Source organism: Schistocerca americana, chromosome X, assembly GCF_021461395.2.
Source record: "Schistocerca americana isolate TAMUIC-IGC-003095 chromosome X, iqSchAmer2.1, whole genome shotgun sequence".
Lineage (NCBI taxonomy): Eukaryota > Metazoa > Arthropoda > Insecta > Orthoptera > Acrididae > Schistocerca > Schistocerca americana.
Genome location: NC_060130.1, coordinates 221,227,428 through 221,243,481, shown reverse-complemented (window position 1 = coordinate 221,243,481; position 16,054 = coordinate 221,227,428). Strand labels below are relative to the sequence as shown.

General features: G+C 39.3%; 1 protein-coding gene across 1 annotated transcript in view; it reads right to left on the bottom strand.

The window, feature by feature from the left end:
• Positions 1-12,261: 12,261 nt before the first annotated feature.
• Positions 12,262-16,054, bottom strand: part of LOC124556322 (protein C12orf4 homolog) — a 151,103-nt gene continuing 147,310 nt past the window's right edge. Inside the window, exon 11 of the mRNA XM_047130294.1 lies at positions 12,262-15,429. Within this exon, the coding sequence (XP_046986250.1) occupies positions 15,313-15,429 (117 nt within the window). The 3' untranslated portion in view covers positions 12,262-15,312. The remainder of the gene's footprint in view (positions 15,430-16,054) is intronic.

The window sequence follows — 16,054 nt, the reverse complement described above, 5'->3', positions numbered from 1 at the left end:
AAAAGGCTGGATTCAAGTCACATGGACGATAAGTTAATTTCGCATTCACTTTTATTTATTAACCTTTCCAAATCCAATTCTATTTGACTACTAGTGTGTTTTTTTCCTTTTTTTTCTTTTTTTTATGGGGGAGAAAGGCTGTGAGCAATTAGTAAAATAATGACATATTTGAAAGTGATAAATGTTATTAGCAGTGAAGGGTGCTTAAGGACAGGCAATGTAAAGGTGAGTCTGTATTTATTTAATACTACTCCATCTTAATATGGAAAGTATATAAACGCTCCATTACTGCCAGAGATTCGTTACTGACATTTAAGTACCAGTACAGTTTGTAGTTTTGGTGATGTGCTACTGCCGCATAGTAGGTGGAAAAAACCAAAATGCAAGACAAAATCCAGCTACATATTATGATAAATAATTAGGTTTAATGATGTAGAGACTGTTACATTACCCTGAGCATTAAAGTTGGGGAAGACTTGTACTGCACTGAAAATTGCCACACAAATATGTGTCAATGTCATTCTAATTGAAGGGCCTGCTTTTTGTGACCTTGGATCACTGGATAAGATATTACTGACCTACTTTTATTACTTTGTGAATACACCAGTAACAAACACTTTTTAACTAGAGAGACAGTCAAATACAGGGCACCATATTTCACCTGTGAAAGAAAGAAACAGAACTCCAACACACTCATGACAGTTCAGTTACAGATCAACTCAGAGGCAACATGCAACGAAATTGGAGTCCACTTCAGCACCCTCTTTAAGGTACTGCCGTGCCATAACCTAGTCGGGAGTAATGGGCTGTCTATCGTCAATGCAGCAAAAAGACATGATAGTGAGAGTGGTGCCCTCATCTTGATGACAAGGCACTGTAATCTAAGAAGATACATTCGCAGTGTACGGCACTCGTTAAGTACACCTAAGCTGCAAAATATGCCATCCAAAGTGCCTGAAGAGTGAAGTTAGGGCATCTTACAGCATATGTGGTCATCCATAAAATCTGGCTGTACGAGAAAACTACACCATATGAAGCCCTATTGCCTAACAGTGGTAGTCAAGCATGCCAACTCGTCATAATTTCCAGGCTAAAGCACAGCTGAGAGGAAAGCACTAGTCAGCCTGGCTCACATAAATACAACTCGATTCAGACCGTCTCTCTCAGTTGTGCTCAGATGTTCGCCATCAGTATCTAGGTGTGTACGTGATGCTGAACAATGTAACTTCGAGAGGCAGAGACCACATGCAGTACAAGATGACGCAGCCAGCTATCTATTCTCGACTTTGACTCCAAAAGCTCCCGCCATTCGCCTGAATAGATGGTTGTATGCAGATCACTCGGTGACTTTGCACCACTGGATCACACGCTTCTATCTGTGAACGACCACCTCCCATGTTCGACTTTGGGCTGGTAGCTGCCCAGGTACACCATTGCTGTCCACAGGCCCCATGTGGGCCCACATTGTGCTGATCACCGTTCAGTGTGGGAACATGCTTTCAGTATCAATCATACTGCAATTTACAGTTTAGATACCATCTTTCCTGGCTTTGTATTCTGTGGCAGCCTGGGCATAAGGCCTCTGACAGCTTTTTGCAGATTTACTGACATCAGTGGCCGACTCTGCCTACTGTGCCACTTCCCTGGAACCCTGGCTAACATGAGCATGCTGTGCTTTTGTGGCCAACTGCATCATCTAGGGGCAACAGCGTTTCCTTCAGCGGCGATCTTACATCTGTACCTAACATGAATAATGGTCCATTATAAGGGGCAGCGAAATGAAAACGAGGCAGATGGAAAAAGTAATTAAACTGTTAATTATTCCTAAAGTAACCACCATAACTGTTAATACATTTATCCAACTGTGAGAGAAGATGGTCAATGCTTTCATGGAAAAATGTTTGTGGGTGCTCTTGGAACCAGGATTGTACCCAGATGTTCACCTCTTCATCTGAACCAAATTGACAGCCACGGATGTATTTCTTCACGCCTCCAAAAATATGGAAATCGCCTGGGGAGAGATCGGGATTGTATGAATGTGTAAGAGTTTCCCAGCGAAAATTGGTTGAAGCACACCTTTAAATCCAATTGATGGACGGAATTATCTGTTGCAGGATAATGCCCGCCCTATGTTGCCGTGGTTGTTTCGACTACGTTGCAGGAGTTTTGCTGGGAAGCCCTTACACATCACCCATAGCATCCCGATCGCTCACCATGCAATTTGGAGCCCTGAAGGAAGACATTTGTGGGCTTCGATTTACTTTGGATGAAGAGGTGCACACCTGGGTACAATAATGGTTCCGTAGGCAATCTCAAACATTTTCTCATGAGAACACGACTGTTTTGTCTCAGAGTGGAATACTATATTAACAGTTATCACGATTAATTTTGAAATAATAAAAAGTTTACTTACTTTTCTCCATCGTCTCATTTTCATCTGACTGCGACTTATACGTTCAGGGATGTATTATAGCAGCTGGCAAACGATTCCAGTCACCACCACCGCTCTTAACCTATGTCCCTGCAAAGGAAGTGGTGCTTCATGCTGACCTGCAAACAGCCAATTCCTCCACCTCTCCTTGGATCACCACTGGGTTCCTAAAGTGTCTGACACCAACATTCCGGCACTTGAAAGGCAGCTACTGAGATCCGTAGAGAGGGTGCTCCAACTGTGACGTCTTTGTCATCTCTGGTTTTCAGTTTTGACAGTACAAGTGTGGTAAGCGAATTTTCTATTTTTGTGGGCTCTTCCATTCTTGTGTACAGCAGTGGTACAGAGAATGTGGACAGGAATGTGCATGTGCAATTTGTAAAACCAAAATGATCAGTTTCAGGGAAGCTATAGGGAACTCTGTTTACGATCAGTGAGATGCCACCGGTCTAATTTGGCAGGCCACGAGTTGGCTTGTACTCAGCCAGTGCCAGAAACATGTATTAATTCCGGACATTGTGGGCATGAAGCATACCAGCGTACAGAATTGAAGTGGTTAACTATTTGCCATAAAGAATGAAAGCATTTCTTCTAGTTGTTATGCCCAAGTGCTTGTTTTTTTTACTTCCAGTGTAGTGTATTTTTTGATGGGTACAGTTTGCACAAGAGACAGAGTCACAGACACAAACGATGACGACTTATGAAGCAATTGAATCCTTTGTGAAGCAGGTAACTGAGCGTGTATACAGGGTGAATGAACTGGTGAGATAGAATGAAAAGCTTCATCCAGTATGCCCACACTTTTGTTAAATTTGGCTGCAGCTAGTCTAGTGACCCCTTTCTCGGGTAAAACAATTGAGGATGTGCCAGCATTTATTGTAATTTTAAAAACTGCCACCAATCTGGAAGGTTCGTCAGATGAAGTACGTTAGCACGTGGCCAAATTATGCTTAGTGTGAGTGAGATGAAGACATATATACCGTACCATGAAAGGTTGAGTAAGCCTTGTACATTTGACCAACTCAATAAGGGACTCATCAATGCTACTACAAACAAAACAATATCAGATTCTTTACAGAGCATATCAATGGAGCATCCGAAAAACGGAATGAACTGGTGGAAATGTTCTTGGATAGAATTGGAAAAATAAATGAGCAAACTTATAAGTTGATGCAGAAAGAAGTGCTGGGCAAAGTTATCCTCCAAGAGGTGGAGTGCAGTCTGCTAGATATTCCTCTGAGGGGGCTTCCACATAATTTGTCAAGGAGGAGACAGATGGAAAACATAAGGGATTTGGCTGTTGATATCAAGGTTGCTATGCACCTAGAAGATTGCAGGATAAACAAAGTTTTTTTTGTTTTTCCTCGTAGGTAAAGTGTTATAGATGTGAATGTGTGGGCTAAATTGAGAAACAGTGCCGTCAGCCACACTGATATGAGTTTAGAGTGGTAGGACACAGCTTGTGGATTATCATAATTCGAAACACCAACAGGCAACATTCCCAGTAAAATTCAGTGCTGCGAAGATGTATGCAGAGGCAGAGTGTTGCTTAGTGGGCATGGTAAACAGAACAGACCTTGAGTTTTTAGTGCATATGCCAGCTCATGTGTCATTAATGAGACTGGACATCTTGGCTAGGAAGCGACTGAAGTCCCCAGGTTATAGGTTACAGGAAGTAGGTGAAAAAACTGTGGCATCATTTAGATCAATGTTGCTCAATTTCTGCACTGATGCAAGGAATTTGAGTGTTTGTGAATGTATTACCCCATGTGGGTGAGGTGTACTGTGCAATCCTAGGATTGCATTTCTTCAATAAACATCACACAAATATTTGTCTTTGAAAGCATACTATCAAACTCAGTGGGACATTGTTCCAGCTGTAAGAGACCGTTACAAATGATTCACTGTCACAAAGTTTGCCAGTCACGAAGGTAGAACTGAGAAAACAGTATACATGATCACTACGGTTTAGTTCGCATGACAAAGTACCAAAAACCAGATGAAAACTAGGTACTGACCTACTAAATGATATTTTGTGTATGATACAGCCACTGGAATGCTAAGGATGAATTGAATACATTGCATTGTTTGATACATGGGCGAGGGTATATGTGCTGGACGTTAATGGAGACTACTTGGTTCTGGTTAGTGTGCATAATTTTGGTGTTGGTGAAGTGGATCTACTGAAAGGATTACTGACTGCCAATTTGGACATCCCAGATTAGGCCAGTTTTGATAGGTGAATGGGCACGTTTGCCACAAGCAAACCACCAGTGCATCTGCATTGCACAAAAAAGCACAGCATTTGAAAGGAGAAGGTAAGGTATCTAAGGAAAAGCTGTTGATGCAGTACACAGATTTTTTCTTTTTTAGTGAACCTTTACCAGTGATACTCATGACACAACACAGAACCTCAGTGGTCGACAAACCTCCAATTTATAAGAAACTCTGCAAAATACCTTATCATTTGCAACCGGTAATGGAGGAGTTCATCAGTCAACAATACAGTGACATCATTACTGAAGAGAGTGATAGTCCCTGTGAGCACCCAGTGTCATTGTTCCCAAAAAACTATGAGATGGGATGAAAAATACAGATTCTGTTGTGATTACTCTGACCTAAATACAAGAATCGTTACAGATGCATACCCTGTATTGAATATAATGGAAACATTGGAAAACCTGAATCAGTCCAAATACTTTTCTACAAAGTAGTGTCAGAAGACCAGCCAAAGTCTCCATTCACTGTCCCATAGGTGCATTGCCAATCTCGACAGACAAACTGTGGTGTCATTTCTAACTTCTGCTTAATGCTCCGATAATGAATTATACGAAGCCAGTGTGAGGCTATTATATGGCCTTAGATGTGTTGGGAAAGGTAGTAGTTTTGGTAGACTACTTGTGCTCTACTGGATCTTCCAAACACACCCATACAATACGAGAACTACACTGAAATTATTGGCAAATGCATAGACACTGTTGCAACAGAATCTGTGAAAACTGCAGCTGTAAAGCAATAAATGAGAATGGTAGCATAACAGACATTAGTGTAGCATTTGACCTGTCAGGGCAGGAAAGGGGTCACACTTCCAAAAATGGATTTGCTACCGCAAAAAGTGTTGATATTGGTAAGGTACTGGATGTTGCCAGGGATGCCCCTTAGTAGATGATAACAAAGACAAAAAGTGTGTCCATAGATCCCTATGTACAAAGAACTATAAGGGGTCAAGTGGCATTATGGAGGTAGCAGGTGCTATGGCTATTTATCATCACTCATAATCTGAGCGAGGAGTTTGATACATGAAATATCTGGGAGATGGAGACTGTAAATCCATCAACACTGTTTTAAATAGGAAACCCTATGATGAACCTATAATAAAACTTGAATGTATAGGTCATATAAAGGAAAGGGTAGGAGCCCACATTAGCCACCTGAACAGGAAACTGGCGACACTAAATTATCAGATGGTGAAAGTATGAAATATGCTAGAAGGCTTGCCGATAAAGTTATTGACGAGTTTCAGGAATATTGTGGCAAAGCCATTACAGGAAACACACATGATTTGGAATGTATGATAAGAGCAGTGTGGGCAACATTCCTTCAAAGGCAGTACACAGATACTAACCCTATACATAACTTGTCCCACCTACATGTTGCAAATATACAAAAGCTGGTGAACTAGATGCAGTCAAGCAAACATTCTGCACCTGAAGCACTTTTGGAGCCCATTAAGTCTATGTTCAGAGACTTATAAAATACAGGCTTGCTAATGAAATGCCTCCATGGAAAGGGACAAAATGTTAATGAGGCATTTAACAATTATGTAGATTTGAATTCCCAAAATTGTCTTTGTAGAAACAAAAACTTCCTAAGTATGTGTGATGCAGTAGTCTCCTTCAGTGATGGGAATTCTGGAAGAATAAAAGTCCTGGATCAGCTGGGAATAAATATACGACAGAATATGGCCAGAACACTGGAAACCATGGACCAATTAAGAGCGTGGAAGGGTGAAATTTCTACTCAGCAATTGACTGCAGAGGCAAGAAAGAAAAGATGATGTTAGGTGAAGTGAAAGGATCAGCCTATGAAGCAGGCAGCATTTAACCAGTTTTTCAAGAAGAAACCTATGCTTCCATAGCATTACTGCTCTAGCTTGAATTTTTTCAAAATTGTAAATTTTCTGACAAAAGCCCTATTTTCTCAGGAACCATTATACACATAAACATAGAAGCTGTAAAAATTATTTGTATAAAGGTGATTATGTGACTCTGCAATTAGCAATTTGGAAGTGATATAATTTTTTAAGCTGTCTTGTATAAAACACAATTCTTTTTTCAAAAAACAGGCATGTATACAAAAAAATGGTATCTCAATTTCCACTAGGTTTATCTTCTTCATTCTTGATCAGTGAACTATGTACATCCAGATGATAAATTGGTAAAAATTGGGTGGTGACATCTTTGATCATTTCACAAATAATGGGTTAAATATAGACAGAACTTAGCATTGTCGGTATATGTGGTCTGATTTCACCTTCACCTTTTAATAATGTGAAGATATGCTAGGAACAACATGTGCTTTGGATGCCACATTAATCTGTAGGTCCCCTTTCCCTTGTAGGATTACTGGGATAGGCTAGGGGCACACAAATCAATGGAAGGACTCCCAGCCAATAATGCCATATGACAAAATAAATGTTATGCATTATATATACTGGGTTATTTATAATTTAAAGCTGCAATTAAATTTCACATAATATTTTCGGTTATTATAGCTGTGTATTAATTTTCCTCCAATTCCTCCACCTTCCTCACTTGCTGTTCCTTCTTTGAACAGCAATCATCTTTCTCTTGTGAAAGCTGGTTAGGTTTTATAACTAAACGGTACAGTTGTTACTCTAATAAAATATCAAAGTTGCCTGTGTACCTATCAGTCTTGCCAAAATGCACCTATTTCACAAATAAAAAATGCTAGTTATCTAGTTAGATTATAAATACAAACAGCTCTGTAGACGAAGTTTCTCTGAAATGTTGCATACATCTTTCGAACTGCAATGTTTACTTTTTCCCCTACAGCTGTTGCACATATTCTCCACTTCCAACAGACTCCCTCACAATTGCTACTACTCAGTCATCCCTATATTCTAAAATGGCTCTGAGCACTATGCGACTTAACTTCTGAGGTCATCAGTCGCCTAGAACTCAGAACTAATTAAAACCTAACTAACCTAAGGACATCACACACATCCATGCCCGAGGCAGGATTCGAACCTGCAACCGTAGCGGTCACGCGGTGCCAGACTGAAGCGCCTAGAACCGCACTGCCACACCGGCCGGCCATCCCTTTATTCTCCTTGCTACTTACCTTACTTGAAAGCAAGAACTCAAGTGACCTAATACGGATTTTTACATCTGCAGCTGAGATTGAGCTACAATATAAATTATTAAGGTGCTACTTTTGCCTGTACCTAATCTTACTTCATTTGTAGATGTTACCTATGAAGTCAAAAAGGCAGGAAGGTTAGAGTTTAAAATTCCATTGACAATGATGTCATTAAAGATGCAGCACAACCTTGGACTGGATAAGGAAACCAGTTGCGACCTTTCAAAGGAACTGTCCCAAATTCACCTTAAGCTATTTAGGGAACTCACAAAAAAACTAAAACTGGATGACAAAATAGGAACCTTAACCACCTCTTAAATACGAGTCAGGTCCCTTGCTACTGCACTACCTTGTGCAATCTATACAGTTGAGGATATCGCACATTGAGGAGACAAAAGTACACAGGTACCATCCACATCTTTCACACGAAGACCTATATCATAATCATGTGGTGTTGATCAACAATTGAGGCTCTTAATACGAGGAATGTGAAGACCTAATACAATTGCAATGCCTCAATGGACGTAGCTCCATCTGAATGTCGCAGTGACCATGAGCGTGTGAGAACACTATTAAAATGTGAGGATCCACCACCAATACCATACAAAGGACCTCTGACTAGAGCCAGATCCTACCAAATTGCCATTTTGTGTGGTGGAGGAGGAGGAGGAGGAGGAGGAGGAGGAGGAGGAGGAGAAATGCCACATGCTGTGGATTGTTTGCTGGGGTCTAGCAGCTAGAGGCACTGGTTAAGGAGAAGGGGGTCATCGATGTGATTGCCACCAGCTGCAGTTTTTTTTTGATTATTTAAGATTTATAATTTCTGGAATGTTCTGGGACTGGCTTCATCAGATACTGTAATTTACTAGAATATTCTATGTAAGTATAAATAAAAGCACTCTCTTCTGAGGCACCTAATTGAGGTCTGCATGTACTTCATGTGTGCTCAATGAACATGCTTTCAGAGTACAGAGTTAGTTCTTCTGGTGAACCTGCTTTCTTAGTTAGTACACAATTCTGGTTCCTGGGTCATAATATTACCAGACATAAAAATGTGAATCCTCATGGAACAATTTTTTTTACACAATATTAACTTCTATATTATTTTTAAAGTTAGCTACAAGCTGCTTAATCATTTTGTCCTGCTTCTAATCTTTTTTTTGTTTCCTGTGGTTCATATTCTCTCCCTCAATGACTGCTCTAAAGATAGTGACAAATTATGTGTTTTGATTTTGCTACAGATATAACAAGAAAAACTATCACTAGCAGAGGGAAAATGATTCGAATAAAGTGTCGCATTGACTGTTTAATGACGCATGCACAGTACTGAAAAAAGATTACAAAGGTTTCATCATTTAAGTGTTTTAATTGAGTTTCTATAACTTATCATTATGATGTACAGTAACACATTACAAACTCTTACATGGAACACACTGACAAACCAAAACATTACGATCATCTGCTTAATAACATGACAGTCCACCTTTCAAACCCAATAAAACAGCGATTCTGCACGTTATATATGTTGTTATATGTACAGAGCATAAAATAAATCACAGAAAAGTTGTATGTTACACAGATTCACTGGAAGAATCCCCACATAGTGTCTACCCACACATGTGATCTATAAGAACTTTGTTTGATCAATACTTCAGTACTGTCCTCACTCTGGGACCCTCACTAGGTAGGACTGATAGAGAAGAGAGAAGATCCAAAGAGGAACAGTGTGTTTCACCACAGGCTTGTCCAGCAACTGTGAAGGCATAATCAGACATTTTCATCCAACCCCAGTGGCAGACACTACAGGAGAGTGAATGTTCCAAATAGCATTGTGGTGGTGGGAGGTGGCATGTACAAAGTAACCTCCACCACACACCATATGGGAGCTTGTAGAGTGTAGATGAAGATGTTTAATGGAACAGACACTTCACCACGAAGGTAATACTAAAGACTTATTGACATGAATAAGTTTCCACCCACTCAGATAGCCACTGTGTTAAAGCACTGCTTCTAGGACTGAGGGGGGCTCCAGCCCCAGATCAAATCCATGTGGAAGATTACGACAATGGTTGGTGGTATTTTGTAGCAGCTTCCCATATCCCCCAAGGTAAGTACCAAGCTGGTATCCAATTCCCACCTCAGTTTGATGATTCACAAACATTTAGAAAACTTTTGGTCACTCTCACACGAATGATAATACACGCAGACATCTGGGGCACACACATTCCATCCTTGGGGTAATGGGGTGGCAACCAGAGGGGCATGTGGACACCCCTTAAATGAACTGTGCTAAATCCATTAATAACTGTGCTCACCCTGCACCAATGTGGGACAAAGGTACAAGAAAGATAATAAGTATTTAATACAAGTTTTCTAATGCTCAATAATAAATACATTTTGCAGTCATCTGCCTGGGTAAAGATGGTAAGATTGGATTAAATAAACCAAGGCATCCTTCTCCGTTGCCTTAGACATGAAACTCCATTATACGAATGGGTGGTGTCTGTTATTTAGGACATGTCCAAAAGAACAGACACCAAGCATTCAGGTAATTTGATTGGCCTAGCCGGGCAATGGATCCACCTCCTTTAGTGCGGATGCACAAAGCATCCAACCACCGGTGGGGGTCTGAGAGAGCGAACACTGGGGAAATGGACAGGGACCGTGGATGGGTGGCAATCAATGGGAATGTGAATCGGCCATGTTGTGCTGAGATAGTCCGCGTAGTTGCAGTAATGCTGTGTCCCGGATGACGCAGAGGTTAACGCACCTGTCTAGTAAGGAGGAAATACTGGGTTTGAAGCCCAGTCCAGCACACATTTTCACTTGTCGCAACTGATTCCACATAATGTCTCGATGCAAGTGACAGCAGTAATACCCTCCCTTTCTTTTCCTTTCTTCCCCTCTCCACCTTCAATTTACATATGAAACTCCATCTCGTAAACCCCTAACTGAGACAGTAAGTTTGCTCAACACTTCAATAATTCATTTTCATACAAGAAAGTTTTACCCAGAGCCTGAACCTTGACATTTCCAGATAACACCTTATTGGAAACTGAGTGAATGTTGGTAACTATAGGAGTCTAATGTGTCTCAACACACCAATGATAACTACTTACACTTCATTCAAGGTTTGGCTCAGTTCCCCAACTGAAATATTTGAACATACATAATACAGAAGTGTTATGTAAAATAAAATAAAAAACCTACATATACGAAACTGTAGAGCGTTCAGAGGAGATAAAAAGAAAACCTTTTCATGACAAAAAAAGCACAGGTACACCGCATTTCCCCACTAGGGGTCCACGAAGGTTTTGACACTAGTGATATTCAGAAACAGTGTTCAAACTGCAGTGTGTTGAATATGGTTATAGAGAGGTTCCTGAAAATGTAATCCATTTGCATACATTAATGTAAAACTGGCACCTGCAGGCTAATGATTGTTTTAATGCACTGATATAATGGTTTGTTGCCCATTGGGCTGAAGAGAGAGCCATTCATTGTGAAACACTTGATCGTTTTGAGTGTCAGACAGTCAACTGCACACAGATGCAAGATGGACAATATTTTCAGCAACATGTTTAAAACAATATTCATCACATTGTGGTTTAAACCTAAAAGCACGTCGTGAAGGGTATCCTGTACACCTTAAGTCATTTCTTTTCCTGTTCGACTCACAAGTAGAACGAGGAAAAAAATTACTGTCTGTACGCCTCCATATGAGCCCTAATTTCTCATATCTTATCTTCGTGGTCCTTTTGTGCAATGTATATTGGAGGCAACAGAATTATTCTGCAGTCAGCTTCAAATGCCGGTCCTCTAAATTTTCTCAATAGTGTGCCACGGAAAGAATGTCACCTTCACTCCAGGGATTCCCATTCGAGTTCCTGAAGTACCTCTGTAACAATTGCATGTTGATCAAACCTGCCAGTAACAAATCTAGCAGCCCATCTCTGAATTCCTTTAATCTGACCCAGTAGGGATCCTAAACACTCAAATGGTATTTAACAATAGGTCACACTAGCGTCCTATGTGGTCTCCTTTATAGATGAACCACAGTTAGTTAGAATTTTCCCACTATACCGAAGTCTTCCATTTGGCTTTCCTATCACAATCCTCTCATGCTCTTTTCATTTCACATCACTTTGCAACATTATGCCCAGATATTTAAATAATGTGACTGTATCAACCAGGAAACTACTAATGTTATATCCAAATATTACAGGATTGCCTTACCTACTCATTCACATTAACTTACATTTTTCTACATTTAAAACTAGCTGCCATTCATCACACCAGCTAGAAATTTTATCAAGATGCAAGATTGTATCCTCCTACAGTCACTCAACTTTGACACCTTACCATACACCACAGCATCAGCAGTAGATTGCTGCCCACCCTGTCTGTCAAATCATTTATGTATATACAGAATAACAGCTGTCCTATCACAATTCCCCGGGGCACTCCTGATGATACCCTTGGATCTGATGAACACTTGCTATTGAGAACAACATACTGGGTTCTATTACTTAAGACGTTTCCGAGCCACTCACATGTCTATGAACCTATTCCAGCTCGTAGCTTCTTTAACAGCCTGCAATGGGGCACCGTGTCAAACAATGTCCGGAAATCTAGAAGTATGGAAACCGCCTGTTGAACTTCATCCATTGTTTGCAGTATATCATGTTAGAAAAGGGCAATCCGAGTTTAGCACAAGCGATGCTTTCTAAAACCACACTGATTCGTGGACATAAGCTTCTTGGCCACAAAAAAATTTATTATATGTGAATTGAGGATTCTGCAGCAAACCGATGTTTGGGATATTGGTCTGTAATTTTAGAGGTCCATTCTTTTGCCCTTCTTATACACAGGAGTAACCTGCACTTTTTTCCACTCGCATGGAACTCTGCACTAGGCGAGAGAGATTCATGATAAATGCAAGCTTAGTAAGGGACCAGTGCCATAGAGTACTCTTTGAAAAACTGAATTAGGATTTCATCCAGATCTGGTTACATTTGTTTTCAACTCCTTCAGTTGTTTTTCTAAGCCAGGGATGCTTATTACCATGTCATCCATACAGGATTCTGTTTGCTGGTCAAATGATGTTATGTTTGTACTATTCTCCTACTTGAACGATTCTTGAATGTGAAATTTGAAACTTTGGCTTTCATTTTGCTATTTTTAACATCCACAGCAGACTGGTTAACAAATGACTGGATGGAAGCCTTAGACCCACTCAGTGACTTGACATAGGACAGAATTTTCTCAGGTTCTCTGACAGATCTTTCGCTATGGTATGACAGTGATAGTGGTGGTGGTGGTGGTGGTGGTGGTGGTGGTGGTGGTAGTAGTAGTAGTAGTAGTAGTAGTATGCTTCATGCATAGATCTTTTCTCATAGGCATGAATGTTTATCACAAGAAAGCATTTTTTTAATGTCCCATAAACACTAAAATTTTGTATATATGGTTATTTTTACACCCTGCATAATCTTCATAATAAATGTTGGGCCAAAGCAGTAAAAGCAACAGATTTAATATTTAAAACAAGCAGTGTTACGTCATAGCATCATATTGCTCCATATCTAAAAGGTCTAGTGAGAAAGAGTTTTGTGTTGCAGTTACCATGTGTGAAATGAATGATAGCAACTTAAAATATAATTAAAGAAGACATTAGTATAAAATATTCAACAAGTGCAGAACAATTTTTCTAGTAAACAAGTAACACACCTGGATTACAGATTGCACATTTTATTCAGGTTTGTAAGATACATCATCGACTGAATAATCTCTTATGCAATACTATCTTCTGAGATATGAATCCAAAGACTTGACGCACTAACACAGCTGATTTGTACTTTTTATTAAGTAGAATCAGCCTGGAATGTAATTCCCATGTTATAAAATACATGAATAATAAAAAATATATATATATCACAATATATAATAAAAACAATTGCCATAAATTATGTAAAGAATAACTGCTTCCTCAACAATGAGGCTAACAAATTACAAAAGAATACATAAATTGCTCTTTTCATAAAGGAATGAAAAACACATGATTGAGTATAAATATCTATATGAGGACATATTGCTACTCATCACATCCTGAACAAAACATTCCTGTGGACATGTGATAGCATTTTCTTCGCCTGTCAGAAACTGTACTATTCACTGGATCCTAGTTACCGCTAATGGTCTTGGGGACAATAGTCCTACCACTGTAACATACACATGAGAAACATGTGCAATATTGGACCAGGTCTCAAACTTAGACTTCTGTCTTATTCTCATGCAATGTTTTTTGTGACTGAGTTATGACTCAGGGCCGAGCTGAGAGCTCTCATCTGCCAGTACTCCTTTCCTACTTCCTAAATTCTCAAAGTAGGTGTCTGGCATACCTTTCTGAATGACCCCATCTGGAGTACAGGCTGAAAAGGAGAATGACAGTCATAGCCAAGTGGTCAACTCAAAAAGAGTTTTTCCAAGCTACAGTGGAGCATACATTGTTTAAAGCTTCCTTACGGGAAAGCAATGCTCACTAAAGCCAAGTCTCATGAGTGAGTCCCAGTCTAGCATATAGCTTTAAACTGTTAGGAAATTTCATAACAGTGACATATTATTTAAGATAATATTGCAGCAACTTCTTCCTCTTGGAAGCTAAGCAGTTTTTATTTTCATATATGGAATCTTTAACTTCAGTTTTTGAAACGCTGCTGTAAAGCCTCCAGTAAGCAAATAGCTGCTAATTGCTACTGTAAGATACAAAATTCCTCGTCAACCACTACAGAAAAACAAACATATATAAATTTCCAATTATTTCATTATATTATTAACATAATTAAATGCTGTAACATTGCAGATGATTAATTACACATGAAAACAATGAACTCTTAAAACTGTGATTATTAAAAACAGGAACAACCTGAAAATGGTGCACATATACCTATAGTTATGAAGTGTATGACTGTTACTCGAAAATCATTAAGAGAAGATAGTGAATACTATCAGTGGAGAGGGGGGGGGGGGGAAGAGAGAGAGAGAGAGAGAGAGAGAGAGAGAGAGAGAGAGAGAGAGAGAGAGAGAGAGAGAGATTAATACAAAAGAATCTCTAAGTAAGGCTTTTTAAGTGTAAAGCAGATCTCAGATTCCTATTATTTTTTGTTTTTAATTAAGTGTAATATCCACTTTTAAGAGCACAACATATTTAACGATCACTATTCAAATATTTGGTGTTCGCCTTTAGTATCTTTCAATGATGCTGTATGTACAAGTACAAGGCACAAAATCTGAAATACCATTACATAAATATTTTTCCTTTGAATTTAGTAAATACATGATTTCCACATTATCAACATTTCTCCACATACCACCACATTCAAAATGAACAGTAATGCTATGTGCGCAGACAGTGAAGCAGTGACTTTATGGCACCACCTGAAACAAGTTTTGCTTTGTATAAATATTCTGTCATTGGTGTAGTTCTCTCCATTTGCTACTTGTCATGAGCTCTTCGGTGTGTGGGGTGTTGAAGATACTTTGAAGACCAGAGGATTCGAAACCCTAAATATGCTTGGTAACATAGTTGCCAGAGTTCCGAATACTTCTTCTGAAATACCCTGTTTAAAAACAGAATTACAAATTAGAACATTCTGTGGGTATCATATCCAGCTAAACAATGAAATAATGTTAGATTTATACAGTACAGATGAAAGATGACTCCTAACTACAGTTTTTCAAAGCCAGACAGTAGTAAAGTAATGCCATTTTCGAACTATGACAAATTACAGAGCAAAATAAAAGCCATAATGGATTACTTGTTTAGCATCGAATATGTGTGTGTCACTAGTTTTTCCACAAAGTATGTTACCTTATGTACCCAATAGGTCTAAGCAAACAAAAAAAAAATTAATTTAAGAAAAGTCTAAAGTGATGTACGATATTGTGTCAGTAAAAGCTCTGAATAGTTTTACCAATTTTCTCTAGTGAGCCATATGATACTCACAACATGTTTGAAATTTGACAAATGAAACAAAAAAATAAACTATTCCCACATCGATTACCACAAATTTCAAGAAATTTTACTTTTTCCAACAGAAATAGCAGAATATGGAATCGGTGGGTTCAGGAGGGTAATACGGAATGCCATGCTGGATCCCAATGGCCTCGTATCACTAGCTGTCGAGATGACAGGCATCTTATCCACATGGCTGTAACGAATTGTGCAGCCACGTCTCGATCCCC